General features: G+C 39.9%; 3 protein-coding genes across 3 annotated transcripts; all 3 read left to right on the forward strand.

The window, feature by feature from the left end:
• The first annotated feature begins 670 nt into the window (after positions 1-670).
• Positions 671-8,480, forward strand: LOC109451083 (protocadherin beta-18-like). The gene has a single exon (XM_074313677.2). The coding sequence runs from the start codon at positions 5,516-5,518 to the stop codon at positions 7,901-7,903; it is 2,388 nt and encodes a 795-aa protein (XP_074169778.2). The 5' UTR covers positions 671-5,515; the 3' UTR covers positions 7,904-8,480.
• Positions 7,684-14,791, forward strand: LOC109451090 (protocadherin beta-15-like). The gene is made up of 2 exons (XM_019739013.3): positions 7,684-7,774; positions 10,935-14,791. Exon 2 carries the CDS (start codon positions 11,012-11,014, stop codon positions 13,388-13,390), a length of 2,379 nt encoding a protein of 792 aa, XP_019594572.3. The 5' UTR covers positions 7,684-7,774; positions 10,935-11,011; the 3' UTR covers positions 13,391-14,791.
• A 173-nt stretch (positions 14,792-14,964) lies between these two features.
• On the forward strand, positions 14,965-24,993 carry LOC109451084 (protocadherin beta-15-like). The gene has a single exon (XM_074313675.2). The coding sequence runs from the start codon at positions 16,079-16,081 to the stop codon at positions 18,464-18,466; it is 2,388 nt and encodes a 795-aa protein (XP_074169776.2). The 5' UTR covers positions 14,965-16,078; the 3' UTR covers positions 18,467-24,993.
• The last annotated feature ends 1,208 nt before the right edge of the window (positions 24,994-26,201 follow it).

Consider the following 26,201-nt stretch of genomic DNA (forward strand, 5'->3'; position numbering starts at 1 on the left):
GAATTTTACTTGACATTGTGAAATAAGTGAGACAAATTTCAATTTCCTTAGAAATTTTCTTTCTTTGCTTCATACAATTTTTACTAGTTTTATTTTGTGTTGCAACAGACATTTACTAGTTGTGAGAATTTCATTTAAATAGACATTTAAGCATGAAAAATAAAGAATGTTTGGGCCCTCTTTATCCCTCAGATTCATAAGAAGCAAATCGTATGCTTCCTATGCATAAGAATAAGAATAGGTGAGAACAGAATATCCTATTTGAATAATAAGGAACAGACTTGTAGACTGCCAGATAGAATGGAATCCAGCGTTAGATTCTTTTACATAAAATAACTCAGTCATGATAGAGGAGGTGTCGAAATCACAGGGGTGATGGGAGACTGATTACTTAGCAAATGCTATTAGGAAAATTGGCTTGCTATATAAAGAAACAAAAGTCTTATCTCGTTCTATATAAAAAATAAACAATATGGAACTAAGAGGTCAATTTGAAATATTTTAATTGGAAAAATGTAATAAATCTAAAAATATCTATATGACCTTACTATTGGTTTGAATTTTTTTTAATTGGGAGATATTGGGGAACAGTGTGCTTTTCCAGGACTCATCGGCTCCAAGTCAAGTCATTGTTTTTTTTCAATCTAGTTATGGAAGGAGCAGCTCACTGGCCCATGTGAGAATCGAACTGGCAACCTTGGTGTTATGAGCACTACGCTCTAAACAACTGAGCCAACTGGCCACCCTGGTTTGAATTTCTTAAATAAGGCTTTAAAAGAATAAACAATAAAGATAAAATTGACAAATATTACTACCTCAAATCTAGAGGATAGCACAGACAAGCTGGCAGATGACAGATGGGGAGAAGCTACTTGCAGCATTAACTGAGAAGGATGAATATTTAGATTATTCACATAACTCTTGCAGGTCAGCAAAAATGAAAAAAGACAGGAGCGCCAATAGGATTTATTAAAAAGGACAAAGGGGAAAGAAAATTCAAAAAGGGGTAAAATAGAAAGTCTGAAAAGAACATGAAGTGATGCTCCACAGCATTAGTTGGTGAAATGCTTACTAAAAGAAGACACTAGTTTACACCCATAGCACTAGTAAAGATGAAAAATTTGGGTAATATCAAGTATCTCAATAGGAAATAGCATGGACAGCTGTTTTGAGATTTTCAATAGTATTTAGTGAAATTTAGTATGTACCTATCCTCTGATCCAGCAATTCTACTTTGAGGTATATAAGCCAGAAAAGTCTTACGCAGCTTTACAAAATGACGTGCATGAGAATGTTCACATTGGGAAAGCAAAGAATAGGGCTCCACCTACATATCCCATCAGGAAAGCAATTGATAAATAAAATGTGGAACATGTTTGTGAAGGAGTATTATGCAGTGATCAAAAGGAGTAACTAGGTGTATATTCATGTACAACCACATGGATAAATTACCAAATGGCTTAAAAGGAAGAGAGACTGATATTTATAGTACAGTGACATATATATCCATATAATACATAATATCAAATATTTGTAGATATATACAAATATATAAATAAATATATTGCAAGGAGATAAGAAGGAACAGATATGGAAAAGAAGATGTGTGTTTATTTATAGAAGAATAAAGGTTGCAGAGAGAAGAGGGAGCTAACCAATGTCCATGACAGAAATTCTCTTCTAAGAGATTGTTTAAATTGATTGCAGCATTATAGAGTTGAGTTAGTATTGATCAGTTGAAGTTGGTAAAAATACATATTATTTCTTTATCCTCTCTAGAATATCCATTGCCCATACCCCTGAAAGCTAAGAGTTGACCTGTAATGTTGAGATATAACAATAGTTGTGAGACTTTACATTTTTAATAGGATGGTATAGACCAACACATCCACAGAAAAGTATTAGCTAGCAAAATGCTAATATATTGTCAGTCCACAGTTAATGTTTAAAAGTAACCCAGAGAGATAAGTGAGCCCCAAATTCACTTTTTTCCTGAAACATTTGGAATCCTGGGAAATGTGAACCTCTATTTTGATGGTTTATATAATGAGGGAGAAAAATCAAAGCCTAACAAATGGTGAAGTTTATATAAGACCCTCATATTAATAAATATGGATTCCTAAGAACTATACCTTCAGGGTGAAAGTAAACTGGAAATGGATGGGTGGTGAGTCCTTGTGTGGAATATCATCTTTGAACTTGATTTTTAGCATTGAACTTAATTTAAGGTGGTCATTGACAAGCAGTTTTTCCAGATCCTGATTAGACCCTTTCAATGAAAAGTTTATTCATCCTAAGCCTAGGATTATTCATATAAATAGTTTTTATGTTCTTAACATAAACACAAAGATAACTGCATACACAGAAAACAAGACACCATCAGGAAAACCAAGCAGAAAAAAACAGAACACAGAAATAAATTTTCAAACACTTCAAATATATTAATTATTAGACACAGTCTATAACATGCTAAACTTTAATTGAAATAAAAGTTAGACTTGAAGATGTATAGGGAATAAAAAACAATAAATGTGAAAGATTTGAAAGAACCAAATAGAACTCCTAGAAATGAAAAATATGATAATAAAAAATTAAAACTGAATACAAAGTTTTAATAGAAAATTAGATACAACCAAATAAAAAATTCATGGAGTGAAAAATATGTCAGAATGTAATTTATCCAGAATGCAGCTTGGAAAGATAATAAAATGAAAAATATGGAGGAGATGGTTAAACACATAGGACAGAATAAAAAGGTTTAACATATATTTAACCAGAATTTCAGAAGGAGCAATGAGAAAGATTTGTTCAGAAACAATATTTGAAAAAACAATGGCTGGAAATTTTCCAGAATTGATGAAAATGTCGATGCAGATTTAAGAGATCCAAGTAAACCTAGCAGAATAAATAAAAGTTAACCATGCCTAGAAAGAAACATCATTGTGAAATTTCAAAAGACAAAGAAATCTTTTTTTTTTTTAAAAGAAAAGCCACAGGAAAAAGACATTTAATCTTTAAACACACAACAGACTGACAGCTTTGTTCCATGTTGACAATTTCTCTACACTAGCAATGGAAGTTAAAAGAAAGTAAGACATCTTCAGTGTGCCAAAAGAAATGAACAAACCATCCTATCTATAGTCTTTGCACATAAGAGTCATCAAATGAGAGAATCAAATCAACTGGGTATCAGTTTGTTTTTAAATTAATCAAGATCATGGGAGAGAATTAGTGTAAGGATGTTTTATCACTCAAATATAACTTCTTATAGTTTTCTTCTGTCCATCCCTTGCCACAATTCTGAGTACAAGAGTTTGATCTCTCTGTTTCTAGACTTCATCATCTCTAGTGACATTCACTTCTACTCTAGTCACCTATGACCGTGGCCACTTTCTGGAGACTATAGTCTCTTAGAGCTGAAATCACAAATTCAAACATACTTCTCTTAATCTCCAACTTACATTCTTTTTCGAAGGGCTTCAATCACCATTTATACCAATAAATTCCAAATTTGTCTCTGCAGCCCAAACCCCTTTCCTCAACTTCATTTATGTAATGAAAGACCATTTGATCATTTATATAACTATTTATGTGGATGCTCTTGTACACTTCAAATTCAATATGTTTTAAGTTAAAATTTTCCCTTCCTCAAAAATGAAAGATCTTCTCCAGCTCTATACCTGTTTCTCTCTTCTCTTCTTCCTGTGTTTACTTTATTAGTTAACAGCGCAAACACACATTCAGTTCCCTAAGCCTGAAAAAAAGTACATTTACTTTCACTTTCACTCCTCCTTACCCCAGTCCTTCTATGTCTGATGTATCACCACATCCGATGTATTTTATCTTCATCGTTCTAATATAACCCCATTACTGCATTTCTAGTTGAGGCCAATATCATCTCTTACCTGTATTAATGAAACAACTTCTAATCGGTCTGTAGCCTGTAGTCTCACTCCTTTCATTTATTCTCAATTCTCAAATAGGATGATCTCTTGAAAAATAAAAAGATTGTCATGTATGTCACTTTTCTATTTAAAACCCTTTAATAATCTTGCATTTCCACTGATGTGAGTCCAAAGGCCTTGGCCTGGCTCACAAAATATTTGCTGATCTTTCTGATCTTAACTCTTTTCCCTCTTTGCTAAATGGCTCAGCCATATTGATCCTATTTCAATGCTTCCAAAATACTTTTGTCATTTTGATTTTGCACAATCATGTTTTTAGTTTGCCTGAAAATTTTACTCTACACCCAATTTTTGTTTGGATTGCTTATATTCATTTTTCATGTATCAATTTAGAATATACTTTTTCCAGAAAAGTCTTTCCTGTACTTCGAAATTCTGGTTAGAAGACCCTTATCTATGCTCTTATAGTAGCATGAATTTTTCGCTATCATCACATTCCTTATGCTCTATTTGTAGTGTGTGATCACTTTTCTGCCTCCAACTTTCAGGACAGAAACTATGTCTGTCTGTTTACCACTCTGTCCCTAACATTCATCACCATACCTAGCACAAAGTGTATGTTCAATAAATATTTGCTGAACAAATTAATGGATGGGTGAATAAAATATTTAGAATTATGCCTCTAGAAGGAAGGCCTGTGACTGCAAAATGGAAATCAGATCCACAACTAAACTAAGGTCTAGTTTTTTCAACTTTTTTTTAAATGTTGTCAGAAACAGGACATATCTTACTTTATTCACTACTGTTGAGCATTTATTTTTTATTGTGACCTTAAATAAATGTACCATTTACCCAGCCTGAAATGTCTAGCCTCCCCAAAACAACTATTTGCATATACCAGGTTCAGTTTCAAGTGCATGACCTTATTGTTACTGTCTTTTCTAAGAGTATTTGCTGGCAGCTAGCGACAACTAAGACCTCTGTTTCCTATTTTCCAGTTTTCCGGGGAACCTTTTGCTCACTCAGTCAATTACGCAAAGGAGTCCTCTTAACTATTTTTGGTTGTTTTATATATTATTTTCACAGAGAGATTGTAATTTATTTGAGGTTGGGGCTTTATCTTAAACATACTTTTTATATCCACCACAGCTCTAGCAGATTGTGATTTATTGTGTTATTGACTGAATAGTATTAGCATCACATATCACAAAGAATGCAACTCAGAAAATAGAAATATATAATAAAATATAATTAAAATTCATCAACAAACACACAAGATAAATTAATATTTTGCCTCAAACTTATTTGACTTTGTTTAAAACATGAGAATCTGCAGAGTCGCGTGGTGGCGCTGCAGGATAAGACCGGGAAATTTTTGAACCATCTGAAGCCCTGCCTTCCATTAACTAGTGGAACTGAGAGCGCTGAAGAAGCAGGGAGGGAAAAGGTGGCTTTCAAGAGAAAGCCAGGCAGCCAACACCACCGTCGCGACAGGATTTCAAGTCTATAGATTCCCAAAGGTCCTGGCTGATAGATGAGAGGAGCCATTCCCAAAGCTGTTTGAGATTGAGCTGAAACATTTCCGCAGAAAGACGTTTGGCTAAGGAGTCATGGAGCCGGGAGAGGGGATCCCTCAGCAGATAAGGCAAGTGCTGCTTTTCTTTGTTTGCCTGGGAGGGTCTTTGGTGTGTTCAGAGACTTGGCGCTATTCTGTGGCAGAAGAAACAGAGACCGGCTCCTTTATAGCCAACGTGGTGAAAAACATAGGTTCAGGTGTGGAAGACCTGGCTGCTCGGAATGCCAGAGTCATCTTTGACGATTATAAACCATACTTGTGGTTGGATCGGCAGACTGGCAACTTGCTCTTGAATGAGCAACTGGACCGGGAAGCGCTTTGTGATCTCACAGAGCCATGTATATTGTATTTCCAGGTATTACTTGAAAATCCATTGCAATTTTTTCGGGCTGAGCTGTGGGTCAGAGACATAAATGATCACACTCCCACATTCCTAGATAAGGATATACTTGTGAAAATCCCAGAAGGAACTGCTCCAGGAACCTCATTCCAAATGGAGAGTGCTCAGGACTTGGATGTAGGAAAGAATGGTGTCCAAAATTATACATTAAGTCCCAATCCCCATTTCCACCTCAAATTAGAAGACAGCGATGAGGGCAAAAAATACCCAGAGCTGGTAATGGACCAATCTCTGGATCGAGAAAAGGAGCCTGAGCTTAGATTAACGCTAACAGCCGTGGACGGCGGGTCTCCGCCCAAGTCAGGAACTGCAGTGGTTCGTGTTTTGGTTTTAGATATCAATGACAATGCCCCAGAGTTTGAGAGACCCGTCTATAAGGTTCAGGTACCAGAAAACAGCCCTCTGGACTCCTTGGTCGTCAAGGTGTCTGCTACAGATTTAGACGCAGGAATAAATGGAGAACTGTCTTATTCATTTTCCCACGTCTCCAGAGACATACGGAAAACATTTGAAATCCATCCAATTTCTGGCGAAGTCCATTTAAAAGCACTTCTGGATTTCGAGTTAATTCAGTCTTACATAATAAACATTCAGGCCATTGACGGTGGGAGCCTCTCAGGAAAATCAACAATTTTAGTTCAAGTCGTAGATGTGAACGACAACCCACCAGAAATAGTCATAACCTCTCTTACCAGCCCCATACCGGAAAATTCAACACCTGAGATGGTGGTCGCTATTTTTAGTGTTCGCGACCAAGACTCAGACGACAACGGGAGGATGGTTTGCTCAATTCAGGACAATCTCCCCTTTTTCCTGAAGCCCACTTACAAGAATTTCTACACCCTGGTAACAGAGCGTCCACTGGATAGAGAGACCAGAACCGAGTACAACATCACCATCACCGTCACCGACTTGGGGACCCCCAGGCTGAAAACCCAGCACAACATAACCGTGCGGGTGTCCGACGTCAACGACAACGCCCCGGCCTTCACCCAAACCTCCTACATCCTGTTCGTCCGCGAGAACAACAGCCCCGCCCTGCACATAGGCAGCGTCAGCGCCACCGACAGAGACGCGGGCGCCAACGCCCAGGTCACCTACTCGCTGCTGCCGCCGCAGGACCCGCACCTGCCCCTGGCCTCCCTGGTGTCCATCAACGCCGACAACGGGCAGCTGTTCGCCCTGAGGGCGCTGGATTACGAGGCCCTGCAGGCCTTGGAGTTCCGCGTGGGCGCCACGGACCGCGGCTCCCCTGCGCTGAGCAGCCAGGCGCTGGTGCGCGTGCTGGTGCTGGACGCCAACGACAACGCGCCCTTCGTGCTGTACCCGCTGCAGAACGGCTCTGCGCCCTGCACCGAGCTGGTGCCCAGGGCGGCCGAGCCGGGCTACCTGGTGAGCAAGGTGGTGGCGGTGGACGGAGACTCGGGCCAGAACGCCTGGCTGTCGTACCAGCTGCTCAAGGCCACGGAGCCCGGGCTGTTCGGCGTGTGGGCGCACAACGGCGAGGTGCGCACCGCGCGGCTGCTGAGCGAGCGCGACGCGTCCAAGCACAGGCTGGTGGTGCTGGTCAAGGACAATGGCGAGCCGCCGCTGTCGGCCAGCGTCACGCTGCACGTGCTGCTGGTGGACGGCTTCTCGCAGCCCTACCTGCCGCTCCCGGAAGCGGCGGCCGACCCGGCCCAGGCCGACCCGCTCACGGTCTACCTGGTCATCGCGTTGGCGTCGGTGTCGTCGCTCTTCCTGTTCTCGGTGCTGGCGTTCATCGCGGTGCGGCTGTGCAGGAGGGGCAGGGCCGCCGCATTGGGTGGCTGCTCGGTGCCCGAGGGCCACTTCCCGGGCCACCTGGTGGACGTCAGCGGTACTGGGACCCTGTCCCAGAGCTACCAGTATGAGGTGTGTCTGACGGGAGGCTCTGGGACCAACGAGTTCAAGTTCCTTAAACCTGTCGTCTCCAACCTCCCGCCGCTCAGCACTGAAAGGGAGGAAAGCCACACCTTTCTGAATGGCTTTGGTTTCAATTAGGGATTTGATTATTATGCTAAACTTTTAGAATGAGTGCCATTTGTTTGTAAAATTTATTCATTGTAGTGTAATATCCTTCTCATTCCGTAACTTTAGAATTTTCAGAAATTTCAATAATTTCAGTCTATTTTCTGCTCTGGATATTATGAAAAGGGAGCTAGAATTTGCTTAGTTCTTCTTCCAAAATGCAACCCCAAATAATTTATTCAAATATACAGCATTTTTCCTTGAAGCTTAATTGTACACTCAGCTCAGTCGTATTCTTTGGATATTGTGGGCCCTAGATCCTCACCAAAACAGTTTTTTTATATGTTTGATAGTAGTATTATAGAGGAAAATGCATGATATGAATAAAAACATGATTGCTTTGTCATCTGGTTAGGTTGGGTTTTAATCTGCTATCTTTAAAAAAATTTTTTTAAAGTATAATCAATCTTTCCATTCTACTCCTCTGCCAAATATTTCAGAGAAATTTTTCTGCATTTAGTTATTTTTCTGCATAAATATTTTGTGAACTGTATATATTGCTGGTACGTGTTGTATTAAAATAAATTCTGATCTTGTTTGGATGAAGGTATATATTCAGACCACATTTCTTATCTTCAAACTTCCTGGTACTACCCAAGAGAAGTAATCACTATGAAGATGTTTCTCTATTTTTTTAACCTCTCTTGACAGGTTTTGATTGGCCCAGTAATAGACTCCTGATTAAAGCAGGAATAGCCACATTCTCTAAACCCTAAAATTGGCAATTAAGGTTTAGTGTATCTAGTTTTTCCTTGCTTGCTTGTAAATAGGAAATAAATGTTAAACATGGGGTGAAGTAGCTTTGTTTATTCCTGTGTCGGCTGACAGCACAGAATGGCATTTAGAGAGAGAGGTAAGAAGGGAGGAAGGAAAGAAAGAGTAAAGATGAGCGGGCATAGGGAGTGGAGGAGGCAGAAACCTAAGAAACAATAAGTACAGACCAAGGCAACTACTTGGTCCTACACCTATGTGTTCCTGATTCCTTCTAATATTAACTTAATGAATGGAATAAAAAATATACAAGCTTAGAGATCAATAATCTATATTAGAGAATTTTGTTATAAAACTTAATTTTGTAAATAATTTAACATAAAAATGCTACAAAGGGTTTTATGTAATGACTTGTTAACAGGTTTCCCTCCATTATTTTATGTGCCCCTGGATCAGTTTTAAAAAGTAGCTTTGAACTTGTTATTGTTTGGGTGTTTATACCTTTTCTCAGGATCATCATACTCTCCTTAGAGCCTATTTCTTTTATAAATTTTTTACTAGGTTTAATGTGAACAGAATTATTTTATAATGTAATGTAACATCTTCAGGAGCTATAAATAATCCAATTTATATATTATATGGTTGGTTCATTACTTCATTAAGAGTAATAAATATTTTATTGACACATACTCTATTACTAGAAAGCCTCGTGAAAAAAATTTCAAGCTTCCCGCCAAGCCTACAGGCTTAAAATTTTCTCCTTACAAGAGAAAAATAAGGAGACATTTGATCTGAGAGATGACAGATGGGAATTAAAAGCTAATTTTGATCCATTTACTCACTGACATAGATAATCAGCTTCTATCACTAATATTTTTAAAAGCATGAACATTAAGGGCTCATTTTTTTGCACATTTAATTCCATAAAGTTTGTATCCACAACCGAGATCTTTCCATTAGGAAAATTATCAGATTTTAACTGTAACCAGCATGTTCTCATATTTTGAAAATTTACTTAAATTTGTTTCACTATGTAGAGGAAAACATTCTAAAATAGAATGTCAATTTGAGTGATCTGTATCTTAGTAGAATTAAAACAATATTCAACACAATGATTACAGTTGGCCCATGCCAAGTTTTCCGTTATCCAGAACACTGGAGTGGAGAATACATGATACTGTCTACTATTTAAAGATTATTATTAAAATATTGGCTAAAGTTTGGTGCAGTTGGAGAGACCCAAGTTCCCTGACCCCAAGATATTTTTCCCATCCTTTGGAGTAAAAGAACTTCAGATCCATGCTAGGGTGCCAGTATCTCAAACTATCCATGAGAGATATGTGAGTTGTTTCCTAAAAATAAGTTGCGATCTTTCATAGTTGGAAATAATTTTAATTTGCTATTTCAGATTAATCTAACTTATTTTCTTCTGCACTTTAGCTTTTGCTGCAACGTCAGCCTTTTATCTTTGTGATTTTGACTTTCCCACTTTTCAAGATCTCTGTGAATCTCAGCTGCAACATATGTTTATTTTAGTTTTAGTAATAGATGTAGATGCTCTTTAGAAATTATTTTAGATAATGCAACAGTCAATATAACATGTTTACAGAGGTATGAAGACATTCCCTTAGACAACATTTACAAATAAGTTATCCATAACCCTTTAAGCTGTCTATTGGGTTAGCATAATAATCCAGTTCTAGCTGGTCTATCACTTAAGTTTACAGTCCCGAAATGTGTAAATGAATCTCTTCATCTACTGTGCTGGCAGTGAATTGAGAGTTTAATGGGTATATTTTTTTCTTTAGGAATAGACTGATAGGTACACATCTTTTTATATTCAATTTCATCTCAGAGTACAGACTATATAAATAGTGGACATTGTAAACTCCATGACATCAAAGAAGGTATTTGTATTCCCAGCACTTAGTATATAGTGCCTGACATTTAATATGAAATCAATGAGTTTTGTTGAATAAACAAATGAATATAGTTAACTTTGTTCTTACATCATTTCCCAAAATATCTGGCACCATTTCACATTAATAATCTCACATGAAAATAATGGTCATCATTTTATTTATAAACCACCCTATATGTCATCCGTGGTGGTTGTGTGTGTCCATGAATATAAAGAGGAATACGTTGTGTAGCATTTCCAGCAAATTAGGCTTAAGTACAACACATGGTGGCGCTCTGAGCTAAGGCTGAGAAACAGACCTGAGGGTGATTACTGTTCCGGCACTCATACACAGATCTAAGGGAGAGGGTTCTTAACGGAATTACCTTGCAGCAAGGATTGACTCCCAGAGCCGACTGACTGCAGACCCAACAGGCACCCAGACCCTAAAGACTTTTGGCGTTGGAGAAATGGAGGCTGAAGAGCGCTTTCCTACACTAAGGCAAGTCCTGTTTCTGTTTGTTTTGCTGGCTCAGACTTGCGCGGAGCGGGAAGGTTACAGTATTGCAGAAGAAACAGAAAGTGGTTCTTTTGTGGCGAATCTAGCAAAGGACATAGGTTTAGAGGTTAGAGAACTGTCTTGGCGAAAGGCTCGGGTCATTTTTAACAACAACAAAAAACATTTTCAGCTGAACCTTCAGAACGGAGATTTACAAGTAAATGAGAAACTGGATCGGGAAGATCTGTGCGGCTCCACTGAGCCTTGTGTGCTGCAATTCCAGGTGTTATTGGAAGACCCTTTGGAGGTATATAGGTTTAAGCTTTTGGTCAGCGACATAAATGACAATTCACCTGTGTTCCCAGAAGCAGAAATGATTTTGAAAATTATGGAAAATACTCTTCCAGGGACTGTGTTTCCCCTGAAAAATGCACAAGATTTGGATGTAGGCATCAATAACATTCAAAACTACGTCATCTACCCCAACTCCCATTTCCACGTTCTTACCCGAAATGGCAGTGAAGGCAGAAAATACCCAGAGCTGGTTCTGGACAAAGCCCTAGACAGAGAGGAGCAGCCTGAGCTGAGATTAACTCTCATGGCAGTGGATGGCGGAGCTCCTCCCCAAACTGGCACCGCCCTGGTCCTCATTGATGTCTTGGATATCAACGACAATGCCCCTGCGTTTGTGCAGCCACTCTATCACGTGAAAATGCTGGAAAACAGTCCTCTGGGATCCCTTGTTGTCACTGTTTCCGCTAGAGATTTAGACACGGGAATAAACGGTGAAGTATTCTACTCTTTTTTTTATGGTGATGAGGAGATTATTAGGACATTTGCACTTAATGAACTCACAGGAGAAATTAAAATAATTAAGAAACTAGATTTTGAAAAAATTGTGTCGTGTGAAGTGGATATTAAGGCCTCTGATGGGGCAGGTCTTTCTGGGAAATGCACTGTCACAATACAGGTAGTGGACATAAACGACAATGCCCCAGAACTGACAGTTGCTTCTCTTATAAGCTCCATCCCAGAAAATTCCCCAGAGACCACGATAGCTCTTTTCAGTGTTCAAGACCGAGACTCCGGGGAAAATGGAAGAATGGTATGTTCCATCCAGGAAGATGTTCCTTTCACGCTGAAACCTTCCGTTGAGAATTTCTATAAGGTTGTAACAGAAGGACCGTTGGACAGAGAGAGCCGGGCCGAGTACAACATCACCATCACCGTCACCGACTTGGGGACCCCCAGGCTGAAAACCCAGCACAACATAACCGTGCTGGTCTCCGACGTCAACGACAACGCCCCGGCCTTCACCCAAACCTCCTACACCCTGTTCGTCCGCGAGAACAACAGCCCCGCCCTGCACATAGGCAGCGTCAGCGCCACCGACAGAGACGCGGGCGCCAACGCCCAGGTCACCTACTCGCTGCTGCCGCCACAGGACCCGCACCTGCCCCTGGCCTCCCTGGTGTCCATCAACGCCGACAACGGGCAGCTGTTCGCGCTGAGGGCGCTGGATTACGAGGCCCTGCAGGCCTTGGAGTTCCGCGTGGGCGCCACGGACCGCGGCTCCCCTGCGCTGAGCAGCCAGGCGCTGGTGCGCGTGCTGGTGCTGGACGCCAACGACAACGCGCCCTTCGTGCTGTACCCGCTGCAGAACGGCTCTGCGCCCTGCACCGAGCTGGTGCCCAGGGCGGCCGAGCCGGGCTACCTGGTGAGCAAGGTGGTGGCGGTGGACGGAGACTCGGGCCAGAACGCCTGGCTGTCGTACCAGCTGCTCAAGGCCACGGAGCCCGGGCTGTTCGGCGTGTGGGCGCACAACGGCGAGGTGCGCACGGCGCGGCTGCTGAGCGAGCGCGACGCGTCCAAGCACAGGCTGGTGGTGCTGGTCAAGGACAATGGCGAGCCGCCGCTGTCGGCCAGCGTCACGCTGCACGTGCTGCTGGTGGACGGCTTCTCGCAGCCCTACCTGCCGCTCCCGGAAGCGGCGGCCGACCCGGCCCAGGCCGACCCGCTCACGGTCTACCTGGTCATCGCGCTGGCGTCGGTGTCGTCGCTCTTCCTGTTCTCGGTGCTGGCGTTCATCGCGGTGCGGCTGTGCAGGAGGGGCAGGGCCGCCCCGTTGGGTGGCTGCTCGGTGCCCGAGGGCCACTTTCCGGGCCACCTGGTGGACGTCAGAGGCAGTGGGTCCCTGTCTCATAGGTACCAGTATGAGGTGTGTCTGGGCGGAGGGTCAGGGACCACCAGCGAGTTCAAGTTCCTGAAGTCTGTTACCTCTAACCCTCAAGAGTCTGTGAATAATGTGGAGGAAAACTCAAACTTTTTAAGTGGTTTTGTATTCAATTAAGAATTTGTTAAATTTTCAGATCATTCAAGATGAAGGTTAGTTCTACTAAATACACTAGTCTCCATTACCTTTTTTCTTCCATATATAATTCTTGGGTATTTTGTTGATTTAGTTTTCCTAGTTAAGGACATTAGAAACCTTAAATACATACTTATATTTACTCTCATTTTATCATTTCTATTTTGATTTAGACAAAGAACTTGCAACTTTACCTCATTACTAAAAAGTCATGAATTTTGTTCAATTTATCAACTTTTCATTATCAACCACTACGGATTTGGAGATGACCCCAGCCTCATTCTCTCTTCGAATGTTGTCCAGAAACATTTTCTACATTTTTGATGTTGTGGTTACTTAGGAGATGGCATTGATACAAATATAGTTATTCGTATATTTCAGCTTGATATGATATGCCTACTCATGTTAAATTTTTACATGGACAAATGTCAGCAAAAATTGCATGTTTTTGTTTCACAGAAGTATTAAATGGAAAAAACTACAATGTGTCCTATATTTAAAGGCTTTTAATCTCTTTATGTCAATTTCAGTATATACTATATATGAGTATTATTGAAAGATTAGTAGATTGTTTCCAGATATTTAATAATAGACCCCATCTCTTTCTGGAAACTTCTCTTTTCAGTAGACATTTACTGTTGCAGTCATCTTTATTTTAATGACCCATCTCCCTCTGTTATTTCAGACAGTCAGACAAGGTGGTAGACATTGCTGATCCAAGCTTAGCCAATCTGATTTACTCTGTTAAAAAAAAAAAAAAAAAAAAAAAAAAAAAAAGCTTTAGGAACCAGCTATAGAATAGTCTCTCTGTTAACTTAACGAGAAAGTAATATCATGTTGGCTAAATACACAGAAAGAAGCACAGAAAGTCAATCCACTTAGAGACAAGAAGAAAGGAGGTGCTTGGAGAGTAACCTCCTTGTATATTTTCCAGCCCCTCTGAAGCCTATTTTCTCCCTTGGGTTTTTGGAAACAAGTGCTCTTTCAATAAATTTCCCTCTAATTAGGATAGTTAGGTGGGGTTTTTCACTTGTCAAAAACATGTTTAGATATTCTTGTATGTATTGAAGCTTATTATTAATTTGAGATTTTATAAATTGTGGTTTTCATATTAATTTAACCATGTTTGAGTCAAAAGGTTGTGGAATATTACTAGTCTATAAGGGACAAGCACAATCTTTTGTTGGACTGTATAATTTTGAGAATTGATGGATATTTCCAAATTGTACAGTTTGTGGAGTGTTTAGTAGACATTCTTAGAAAACTCTACTATATATAAGAAATAATTTTTAATATAATCAGTGCCATTATAGCATTTATGTGGAATAACACTGACAATGTAAAATGTGTGTCAAAGAGATGTATACCTTTTTTGTAAAATCATTATAGCCTCGTTGTTATGTTCTTTCATTTGTATAATGTATCCATTTGTTTAGAGGGAGCCAGGGTATTTTACCATTTAGTGAAAAACATTATAGATCATTCTGAATTATTTCAAATTACTATTCAAAAGAGCATAGAAAATAGCTACTTGGGAACATGATGTCTTGTTTATCCAGCTCATATAACGAACTAGGATCCCAGCAAAAAAAAAAGGGAGCTTTTACATTAGGAGAATTTGTTTCAAATTTTTTAAATTATAATTTATTCATTGAGCAAGTCAACAAATATTTGTTGAGCATCTACGATGTGCCAGAGATTAGTTGTTGAGGGATATAGAGGTGAACAAAACAAAGTTCTGGAACTCAAAATGACACAGAAAAGAAATAATTAAACATGTACATATATGCTATATCACACGGTGAGCAATGCTAAGAAGACAAAGCAGGGCAAGGGCTATAGGAAGTGCCCTCATATGCATTTTCCCATAGTTTGAGTTTCACAAAATCATAGATCTCTGACCTTATGTAGAAAGGGTATATAAACTGGAATTAACTGGTAGCTTTTCCCTTGATGTTATTCAACCAGTGAGAACCACAATTCTGGCACATAGGCTGCCTAGAATTTGAAAGAAAATCTAGAGGAATTCTTTCTTTTTGCTGAGAAAATTTTAAGAAATCACATAAATGTATATTGTTATTTTACAAGATGACTGATCACTAGTAAGTCTTCTTTCACTTCTCAGTTCTCCTCAGAGCACCACACACACTACAGTTTCTAGAAGTTAGGAACCACGTCTGGGTTGTTTACTGATGTATTTCAGAACCTAGTACATAGATATCAGTAATACTTCTTTGAATGAAGGATATTATAATTGCATGGTTTTATGAATACATCATCTTTCCCAAACCATTTCCAAACTCCCAATAGATTATTGGGATTACTAAACAGATCGATTATTGGGATTACTAGATTATTACAAGTATAATATATATATCAAGAGAATACAATTGCAGCAATTCTTTTCGAAGACAACGCATGGTGGCGCTGCAGGCTAAGGTGTCAAAAAAAACCAAAAAAGCCCCGGAAATGCTCTGAACTCAATCTCAGATCTCTAGCGGAAGAGAAAAGCCTGCAAACATTTCAGGACCTCTAAGTCTCCAGAGAATGCTAGTCACCGAAATTTCTGGACAGGTTACCAACTGAGAGATCCATCACTGTCTCTTTCCCTCCCTCACTACCTAAGGTAGAACTGGGCCCTGTTCCTGGAAAGGCATTGGTGGAATAAAGATGGAGGCCGGAGGGAAGCGCTTACCTAAACAAAGGCAAGTCCTGATTTTCTTTCTTTTGATGGGAGTGGCTGTGGCGGGCTGGGAATCCCGTCGCTATTCCGTTATGGAGGAAACAGAGAGCGGCTCCTTTGTGGCCAACCTGGCTAAGGACCTGGGGCTGGGAGCGGAGGAACTAGCTGCTCGGGGAGCCCAGGTGGTCTCTGAGGATAACGAACCCCGATTGCAGCTTGATCTGCAGACGGGGGACTTGATACTAAATGAGAAACTGGACCGCGAGGAAATGTGCGGACCCACTGATCCATGTGTAATGCATTTCCAAGTGTTATTGAAAAAACCATTGGGAGTATTTCGAGCTGAGCTACTGGTGAGAGACATAAACGATCATTCTCCTGAGTTTCCTGAAAGAGAAATGACGCTGAAAATCCTGGAGACCAGCGCTCCTGGGACCGTCTTTCCTCTGAAAAAAGCCCAGGATTTGGACGTGGGCAACAACAATATCCAAAACTACAATATCAGTCCCAAATCTCATTTCCACGTTTCCACCCGCAACCGGGGGGATGGCAGGAAATATCCAGAGCTGGTGCTGGATAAAGAGCTGGATCGAGAGGAGCAGGCCGAACTCAGGTTAACCCTCACAGCGCTGGATGGCGGCTCTCCACCCCGGTCTGGCACCACTCAGGTCCGCATCTTGGTCATGGATGTCAATGACAACGCCCCTGAGTTTGAGCAGACACTCTACCAGGTGCAGGTCCCAGAGAACAGCCCTGTAGGCGCCCTAGTTGTCAAGGTTTCTGCTAGAGATTTAGATACTGGGACAAATGGAGAGATATTATACTCCTTTTTTTATAGTTCTCAGGAGATAAGCACAACTTTTGAGCTAAACAGCCTTTCAGGAGAAGTTCGACTAATTAAAAAATTAGATTTTGAGACAGTATCCTCATATGAGCTGGATATAGATGCGTCTGATGGCGGGGGACTTTCTGGAAAATGCTCTGTTTCCATTGAGGTGGTGGATGTTAACGATAACTCCCCAGAACTAACTATTTCATCACTAACCAGCCCCATTCCTGAAAATTCCCCCGAGATAGAAGTGGCCATGTTTAGGACTCGAGACCGAGATTCAGGGGACAACGGAAGGATGACATGCTCCATTCCAGATGATCTCCCCTTCCTCCTGAAACCATCTGCAGAGAATTTCTACACCCTAGTAACAAATGGGGCGCTGGACAGAGAGAGCCAGGCCGAGTACAACATCACCATCACCGTCACCGACTTGGGGACCCCCAGGCTGAAAACCCAGCACAACATAACCGTGCTGGTGTCCGACGTCAACGACAACGCCCCGGCCTTCACCCAAACCTCCTACACCCTGTTCGTCCGCGAGAACAACAGCCCCGCCCTGCACATAGGCAGCGTCAGCGCCACCGACAGAGACGCGGGCGCCAACGCCCAGGTCACCTACTCGCTGCTGCCGCCACAGGACCCGCACCTGCCCCTGGCCTCCCTGGTGTCCATCAACGCCGACAACGGGCAGCTGTTCGCCCTGAGGGCGCTGGATTACGAGGCCCTGCAGGCCTTGGAGTTCCGCGTGGGCGCCACGGACCGCGGCTCCCCTGCGCTGAGCAGCCAGGCGCTGGTGCGCGTGCTGGTGCTGGACGCCAACGACAACGTGCCCTTCGTGCTGTACCCGCTGCAGAACGGCTCTGCGCCCTGCACCGAGCTGGTGCCCAGGGCGGCCGAGCCGGGCTACCTGGTGAGCAAGGTGGTGGCGGTGGACGGAGACTCGGGCCAGAACGCCTGGCTGTCGTACCAGCTGCTCAAGGCCACGGAGCCCGGGCTGTTCGGCGTGTGGGCGCACAACGGCGAGGTGCGCACGGCGCGGCTGCTGAGCGAGCGCGACGCGGCCAAGCACAGGCTGGTGGTGCTGGTCAAGGACAATGGCGAGCCGCCGCTGTCGGCCAGCGTCACGCTGCACGTGCTGCTGGTGGACGGCTTCTCGCAGCCCTACCTGCCGCTCCCGGAAGCGGCGGCCGACCCGGCCCAGGCCGACCCGCTCACGGTCTACCTGGTCATCGCGCTGGCGTCGGTGTCGTCTCTCTTCCTGTTCTCGGTGCTGGCGTTCATCGCGGTGCGGCTGTGCAGGAGGGGCAGGGCCTCCTCGTTGGGTGGCTGCTCGGTGCCCGAGGGCCACTTTCCGGGCCACCTGGTGGACATCGGCGGTACTGGGACCCTTTCCCAGAGCTACCAGTATGAGGTGTGTCTGACGGGAGACTCGGGGAGTAATGAGTTCAAGTTCCTGAAGCCTATGTTCCCCAATATTCTAGGCCAGGAACTTGGGAGGAAGTCAGAGGGAAATCCAACCTTACATAATAATTTAGGTATCTGAAACTTACCCACTTCAACCTTAAAGTTGTCTCCTTAATCTTTCTTTTTTAAAAATCCAGTAGTAGCTTTTAATTCTACTTGTTTTTTTTCTATTTTTCTTAGTAATTTTGCTCTTTGTTTTGTTGGTCTGATTGTCCTATAATCAGTTTTCCAATTATTGTATTATTAGTAAAATATTTATATCATGAAATTTCATATTTCTGATTAAATTTTCAGTATTCATGCCTAAAGGATAATATGAAAGTTAACCTCTCAGGATAAACATAATTCTAATTTAAAAAGTACTCATCTCACTATATAACACTGCAAAGGATATCTGATTCCTTTATTATATTTCATTTTAAAATTATCAGAGGTCTTTTTAGTTTTTATAATTGACACAGCTATGACTTTTTTATAATCCCTTTTCTGTTTAGGGTACAATTAATTTGTATTTACCCATGTCTGGTTTCTTCCAAATTCCATTTGGATTTTTGTTTTAATAGGAAGCAACATGAATAATTTCATTCTAATTATTTCAAAATCATACTTTTAATCATTAGACTTTCACTCCAAAATATGTGTATCCTCTCATGAAAATATATCTTTATCATCTATTCTTTCTCATGTAATGTCGAAAAGACTTACGAGTTCTTCATTATAGCTGACTGAAGTTATGATCCTGGTAAGAGTCCTGGATACGTTTACTGATGCCCAGATTGACTGTGTTTAAGGTGTTCCTATGTACTCTAAAGGCCAGTAGACTTTAGGACCAAGTAAGTCATTGCCTGCAATGTCCCTTGCTATTGCAAAGAAATTCTCAAGTGAACTCCGAATTCTGGACCTATTGGAGTTTTTGATGGCACAGCGTGCCAATATCTACTTGCCTTTGGATGATGTAAAGGTTCTGGTTGATAAGGAATTTTAAAGAATGTATTGTAGAATTAATATTAGTTTACTAAAGGAAACTTAGTAAAGGATATGTTAATGAGAGTGTTGAATGATTTGAAGAAATAATTCGCTCTGTTGTCAGAACTCATCTATCTCTAGGAGCCTCTTACTTTTGCAGATACTATCGAATGGTGTGGGAGGCAGAATACTGGCCCCCTAAAATGTACACATCCTATTCCCTGGAACCTGTGACTATGTTATGTTATATTGCAAATGAGAATTAAGGTTCAGATGGAATTAAGGTTGCTAATCAGCTAATCTTAAAATAGGGAGAATGTCCTAGATGGTCTGGGTGGGCATGATTGAATCAGTTGAAAGGGCTTAAGAGCAGAGCTGAGTCTTCCCTGAGATGAAGAAATTCTGACTCTGGGCAGCAGCTTTAGCTTGTACCCCAGAGTTCCAGCCTCCCCTTTTTAATTGCTTGTGCCTCAGATTTTGGACTTAACTAGCCACTTCCCACAATTGAATAAATCTCTGAATACAGATCTCCTGCTGGTTCAGTCCTTATGGTTGAACCTTGACTGATACAGGGTTTGGTACCTGAAAATGGAGTGCTGCTGTAACAAATAACTAAAAATATGAAAGTTGCTTTGGAATTGGGCAATAGGCAAAGGCTGGGAGAATTTCATAGAGAGTGATGGAAAAAGCCTAGATTGCTTTGGGCAGATTGTTCATTGCAACATGGATGACAACAACTCTGCTAGCGAAGACTCAGGAGGAAGTAAGGAGCATGGTGGAGAAAACATACATTGCCTTATAGAATACCTAAGTCATTATAAAGAGACTGCTGGTAGAAATACAGATGTTAGTCACTTCTGGTCAGGGCTCAGAAAGCAATGAAGAAAATGTTATTGGAAACTGGAGGAAAGGGAATCCTTCTTATATGGTGGCAGAAAATTTATGTTGAATTGTGTTCTGCAGTGGAGGTGTGGAAAGAAAGACTTGTAAACAATGAACTTGGACATTTAGCTGAGATTTCCAGTCAAAGGGTTGAAGTTGCAGCCTGGTTTCTTCTTGCTGTTTTTAGTAACATGTGAGAGGAATTGAGGTAGATTGAGGGAACACCTATTAAGCAAACAGGAACCAGAATTTGATGATTTGGGAAATTCTCAGCCTATTCAAATTGTAAAAGATACTAAAATTATGAGATTCACTGTCAGGAAAGCAAGCATGTTCTGGAGAGAAAACCATGGGTGTTATGTGGCAAAGGGGAATTAAGTTTGTAGATGGAATTAAGGTTGATAATTAGCTGACCTTTAAATAAGGAGATTACCATAGATTATCCAGGTGGTTCCAGTATAATCACAAGAGGAAGTGGATGTGAGAAGCAGAAGAATCGGTATCAGAGTGATATTACGTGAAAAAGACAAGACTGAACCAGCCATTACTGACTTTGAAGGTGGAAAGGAGCCACAAGTGAAGGAAGACAGGCAGCCTCTGGAAGCTAGAAAAGGCAAGAAAATCTATTCTCTCTTAGAGCTTCCATAAGGGAATGCAGCCCTGCCTTAACTGCAGCCCAGTTTAACTTTTGATCTCCAGAACTGTAAGATAATGTTTTTAAGCCACTAAGTTCATGGTAATTTGTTACAGCAGCAATAGAAATGAATGCACATGTCTACTAAAAAAGCCATTTCCAAACCCATTTTTCTTTTCCTTCTCCTACTATAGGCCAAAATATTCATATTCCCACAATCCCTTGAAGGTAGGAGTGTCATATAACTCTGTTATTGCTAATGATTTAAAAGTATGATTGGGGTTTTGGGCTTAAGGGAAATACTTTTGAAATGGCTGGTCTAAGGTGGCATGTTCCTCAGGTCTTTTGCCCATTTTCTTTTTTCTTAACCAACATGGGTATTGGGAAATACCCAATTTGAGTTGAAGCAGTCAACTTGCAACCGTAAGATAAGTGCCATGCACTCAGTTGGTTAGAGCGTGGTACTAATAACCCTAAGGTTGTGGGTTCGATCCCCACATGGGCCACTGTGAGCTGCGCCCTCCTTAAAAAAAATGAGTGCCATAAAATAAAGGTCTATGTACTAAGTATGATAAAATAGAAAGCCCTTGAATTTCTTATGGCATGGTTAAGCTGCTGCAACAGCTCTACACTACCTTCTCCCAGGTTGCATGATATAAATAAATCCCTACGGGATTATGTAAGTGAAGTTGGGTTTTCTGTTGATTGCAGACAAATGCATTCAAACCTGCCACACTTCTTTTCCTCACAAGTAAGGTTGATTTACAGAGTTGTCTGACTAGGTCTCAGGTTGTCTATTGAAGATATATGAGATACGTGTCAGAAAAGTAGTTTTGCTTTCCCTTAGGTGCTATTAAGGGACAGTACTCCGAGCTGACTGTATCTTCATTCAGTCATCTTGCAATTTGGCTAATACTGACATACACAGATAACTGAACTTTTAAAGGAATATTCCTAGCTAGTAGCAACCCAAAGCATTGAGTTTTGGAGAATAGAAACTAAGAAGGTAAGCGGATAAATGCCAGTTATACTTTTAAACCTGCATTAGTGGTATCTTGACAAAATGACTATTGATGTTTATGGAGCCATCTAGAACACTGGTTTCCCTCTAAGGCAAGAAAATAGCAGGACTAAAAATCTTGCTTAGTAAAATAAATTGGCTAAATATGAGTCCTGAAAATCTTCATAAGCATATTAGTAATCTACATGTTTTGGTAGAATATACCTGGTGGAAGCATCAAAAATTCCTGACAACCTTTTCAATATAAGGAGATGAGTGTTTTAAAAAGGGCTCAGAGACCACAATGTGTCAGTATCCACTACTCTTTTCCTATCTTACTTTCCAAATACTTTATTGGTAAAGTGTAGACTTTAAAGTCACCTCCAAACAATTAATACTTATGTCTTTCATGAACTGATCTGGAATACCTCGAAAAGAGCATTACTCCCAGTTTATCAGCATAATCATGAAAAATCAATAGAAGTCTATCACAATATATGAATGGTAATGCCTCAAACAATTTTAGAACTTCACAGATGCACCCAGAGTGTTTGTGTATTTTGTGTATTTGTACATGTGGGCATTTGAGCATGTGTGTGGGTGAGGAGGTAACTTTAGTAGATGGTGGAGATACACTGCATGCACAGATATATACCAGTAAAGATATTTTTTTCTTTATGTAATATATAAATATGTATGTGTGTGTGTGTGTATGTGTGTGTGTGTGTATATATATATATATATATATATATATATATATAGAGAGAGAGAGAGAGAGAGAGAGAGAGAGAGAGAGAGAGAGAGAGAGGAGTTTTGTCTTTGTAAATGTAACAATGCAGCATTATTGGATATAGAAGTTTGATAGCCCTCTTGGCTTTGAAGGAGCAACCCAGGAACCCAGGAGAGAGAACTAACTGTGACATAGATATGGTCATTCTCCGCTCCCCCCACCCCGGCAATGAGATCAGGAAACAATAAAGTTGACAAACAATAAAGTTGACATCAGGATGTGACAGGACTGAGATTAGGGTGAGACCAAGTTGTACAAGTGCAGGGTGGAATCCTGTCTTTATTTAAATGTTGATATCTTATTCATCATAGATTTTTTCATTAAGTTTTATTTCTTAGAATATTGCATTAAATACTATATCTTTACTACCATATTTTGGGGTGACCCATTAATTTTGCTTCTAAGATGCCTACCTGGCCCTAGTCCTGGTCCTGTTGGTTATTTCCAACTTGCAAATTCAAATGAGCATCACAGCAGTAGTGATGAGGGTCACAGCTGGAATTTGCTCAGTGAAATCTGAATCAAGTTCCTTTCCATTCCAAATATGGGATAGCAGCAGGGACAGTGGAAGAATACAAAGATATCCACACAGATCTGACAAACTAGAATCCTGCAGACTGGGAGTGGAGAACACCTGTGTGATTGTGGTTGACCAGGTAAATTGTATGTTTTTCTTCCAGGTGGCATGCAGCAGTGCAAAAAAATTAGATATTAGGTAAATTCAATTTGCTACTATGTTGTTGAGAATTTTTGCATCTGTGTTCGTGAGGGATATATATATATATATATATATATATATATATATATATATATGTATATGTATATGTATATGTATATATATATATATATATATATATTCCAAAAATATTTATTTTAAGAGTTGTTATCTATGTATTATTTTCAAAGTTGAATTGAATTATGGTAGCAATGTGTAGTATGACATTCGCTCAAAAGATTGCATTAATCAAATGAATGCTAGCATCACCATGCAACAGGCAGGACAGTCAAAGAAAATAGCAGAAGCATGATTGTCGTTCGAGGAGCCCAAGACCATTTTGAAGTGGTGTTTTGAGAACGTTGTGGAAGTACAACGACAATGGAGGCGTGAGTGTGCAACAGAACCTCCAAAATGCCTAACGATTGCATGCATTCGTGATAAGTTTGAGACACGTTTTACTGTGTGTGATGTGCACAAGGCAAGATCCTAGAGGCCTCCACCAGCAACAAGTCCCGCTTCTTCTGCTATGGTGTTGGAACAGTTTACACACTCGCCACAGAAGTCTACCAAACAATGTGCACATGGACAGGAGTTATCAGAACAAGCGTACGACGCATTCTTAAAACAGCAAAATGGAAAGTTTTCATCCCAAGATGTGCATACATTTTTTGGCACCTAAATATATATATATTTATTTAATGTTATGCCTTTGTCAAGTTTTAGTTTCAGGGTTATACTGGTCTCATAAAATGAATTGGCAATTTTTTCCTCCTTTTCTCTTTTATGAAAGAGTTTGTATAAGATATTTGTTATTTCTTCATTACATATTTGATGGAATTTATCACAGAAGCCATCGATAGCTAATATTTGTTCATGTGGGGGAAGATTTTTGGATTGCAAACTTAATTTCTTAGATATGCGGCAATTCCAATTTTCCTTTCCTCTTATGTCAGTTAGTGTCTTGTGTTCTTAAAGTAATTTTCCCATTTAATCTACAATGTTAAAGTTATTGGCATGAAGTTATTGATAATATTCCTTTATCATCTTTTTGATATATAATGCTCCTCTTTCATTCCAAATATTGGTATAATATGTTTTCTCTCCTTTTGTCTTTATCAGTATTGCTATATCAATTCTATTAATATTTTTGGAAACCAACTCTTTGTTATTTGTCTATTAATTTCTGTTTTGTTCCCTTGATTTCCACTCTTATGTTTTTATTTCTTTTTTTATACCTAGTTTGGGTTTCTTTTCTTTTTGTAGTTTCTCTGAATGTTTAGATCATTGACTCTAGGGCTTTCTTTTCTAATACAGATTAAAATATATGAAAATATAAATTAAAATTGTAAATTTCTTTCTATGTAGTACTGAAGCTGCAGTTCATGAATTTTGATGTTGTGGTTTCATTGCCATTCAGTCTAAATTTACCTATAATTTCCCTGTTGATTTCTTCTTTAATCCATTGGTTAACTCGAAGTGCATTGCTTAATTTCCAAATATACAGAGATATCAGTTTTGATACCCAAAGTTTGAAATTATTGAATTTTGTTGTTATCTAACATATGGGTTATCTTGATGAGTTTCCTTGTATACTTGAAATAAAGCTGTGTTCTACAGTTGTGTGTAGTGTTCTATAAATATCCATTAAATCAAGTTGCTTGATAATGTTTAAATCTTTTTTCTTAGTATTTTGCCCTACATGTTCTATCAACTAATGAGAGAAAAATGTTAAATTCTTCAACTATGATTGTGATTGTTTATTTTTCCTTTCATTTCTAGCATTTTTTTAAACCTCATGTTTTTTGAAGCTGTTATTAGATGTGCACATAGGTAAGATTACGTTATCTTTTTGATGAATTGACACTAATTATTGTGAAACATTCTTTTTAGTCTCTAGTAATACTTTCAATCTGTTATTAATAGTCACCCCGTATTTCTTATGCTTAGAGTTTGTATATAATTTTCATCCTTTTACTTTCATCCTGTCTTTATATTTTAAGTCCATCTTTTGTCAGCTACATAGAGTTGGATCTCGCTTTTTAACCAGTATTATCATTTCTGCCTTTTAATTAGAGAGTTCATTTCATATATATTTAATATAATTATTTATATAATTGTATCTGTTGCATGTTCTATCCATACTTTCTGTTTTTTTCATTCCTTTGTTTCTCATTATGTTTTCTTTTTGCTTACTCATGTATTTTTTGGTATTCCATTTTATATCCTGAATTGACTTTTACCAATAACATTATGGGGGATATTTCCTCTAAGGATATATAGCCTTTCTTATCACTATTTACCTTAATATTATGCTACTTCACCTATAATGTGGACAACTTCCTATTATGTAATACTCATCTTTTTGCCATGGTACAGAAAAATTAGTGTAAAACACAGGAGAGATATTTAAGAATTCATGTGGTAGAGAACCTCTATGAATATAATCAAATTGGAAAATATTTCAGAAAGAACTTGATATCTACTGTGTATAAAATATTCCATAGTGGAGAGAAATGTAATGAGGGTAATCAATGTGGAAAAGCCTGCAGTAGTCAGATTCCAAATTTAAATGTGCACAAGAGAACTCATACTGAAGAGAAAGCCTATGAATGTATTGGATATGAGAAAGCCTTCATTAATTGTTCACTTATTAAGACACATAGGGACCATGCACTGGACACAAACCATGTCAATGTAAGGAATATAGAGAACCCTTCACAGCTGTTCTTTGTATCTTAGGGCTCATGAAAATTCACATGGGAGACGAATACTATGAACACACAAAGTGTATGAAAGCCTTTATTCCTTCTTCTTCCATTGCTGT

This window comes from Rhinolophus sinicus, chromosome 5 (assembly GCF_057876585.1).
Source record: "Rhinolophus sinicus isolate RSI-liver-muscle chromosome 5, RSI-T2T, whole genome shotgun sequence".
Classification (NCBI taxonomy): Eukaryota; Metazoa; Chordata; class Mammalia; order Chiroptera; family Rhinolophidae; genus Rhinolophus; species Rhinolophus sinicus.

Excerpts from the sequence above, each read along its gene's own strand:
- LOC109451083 (XM_074313677.2), top strand. The coding sequence starts at position 5,516 with ATGGAGCCGGGAGAGGGGATCCCTCAGCAGATAAGGCAAGTGCTGCTT.
- LOC109451090 (XM_019739013.3), top strand. The coding sequence starts at position 11,012 with ATGGAGGCTGAAGAGCGCTTTCCTACACTAAGGCAAGTCCTGTTTCTG.
- LOC109451084 (XM_074313675.2), top strand. The coding sequence starts at position 16,079 with ATGGAGGCCGGAGGGAAGCGCTTACCTAAACAAAGGCAAGTCCTGATT.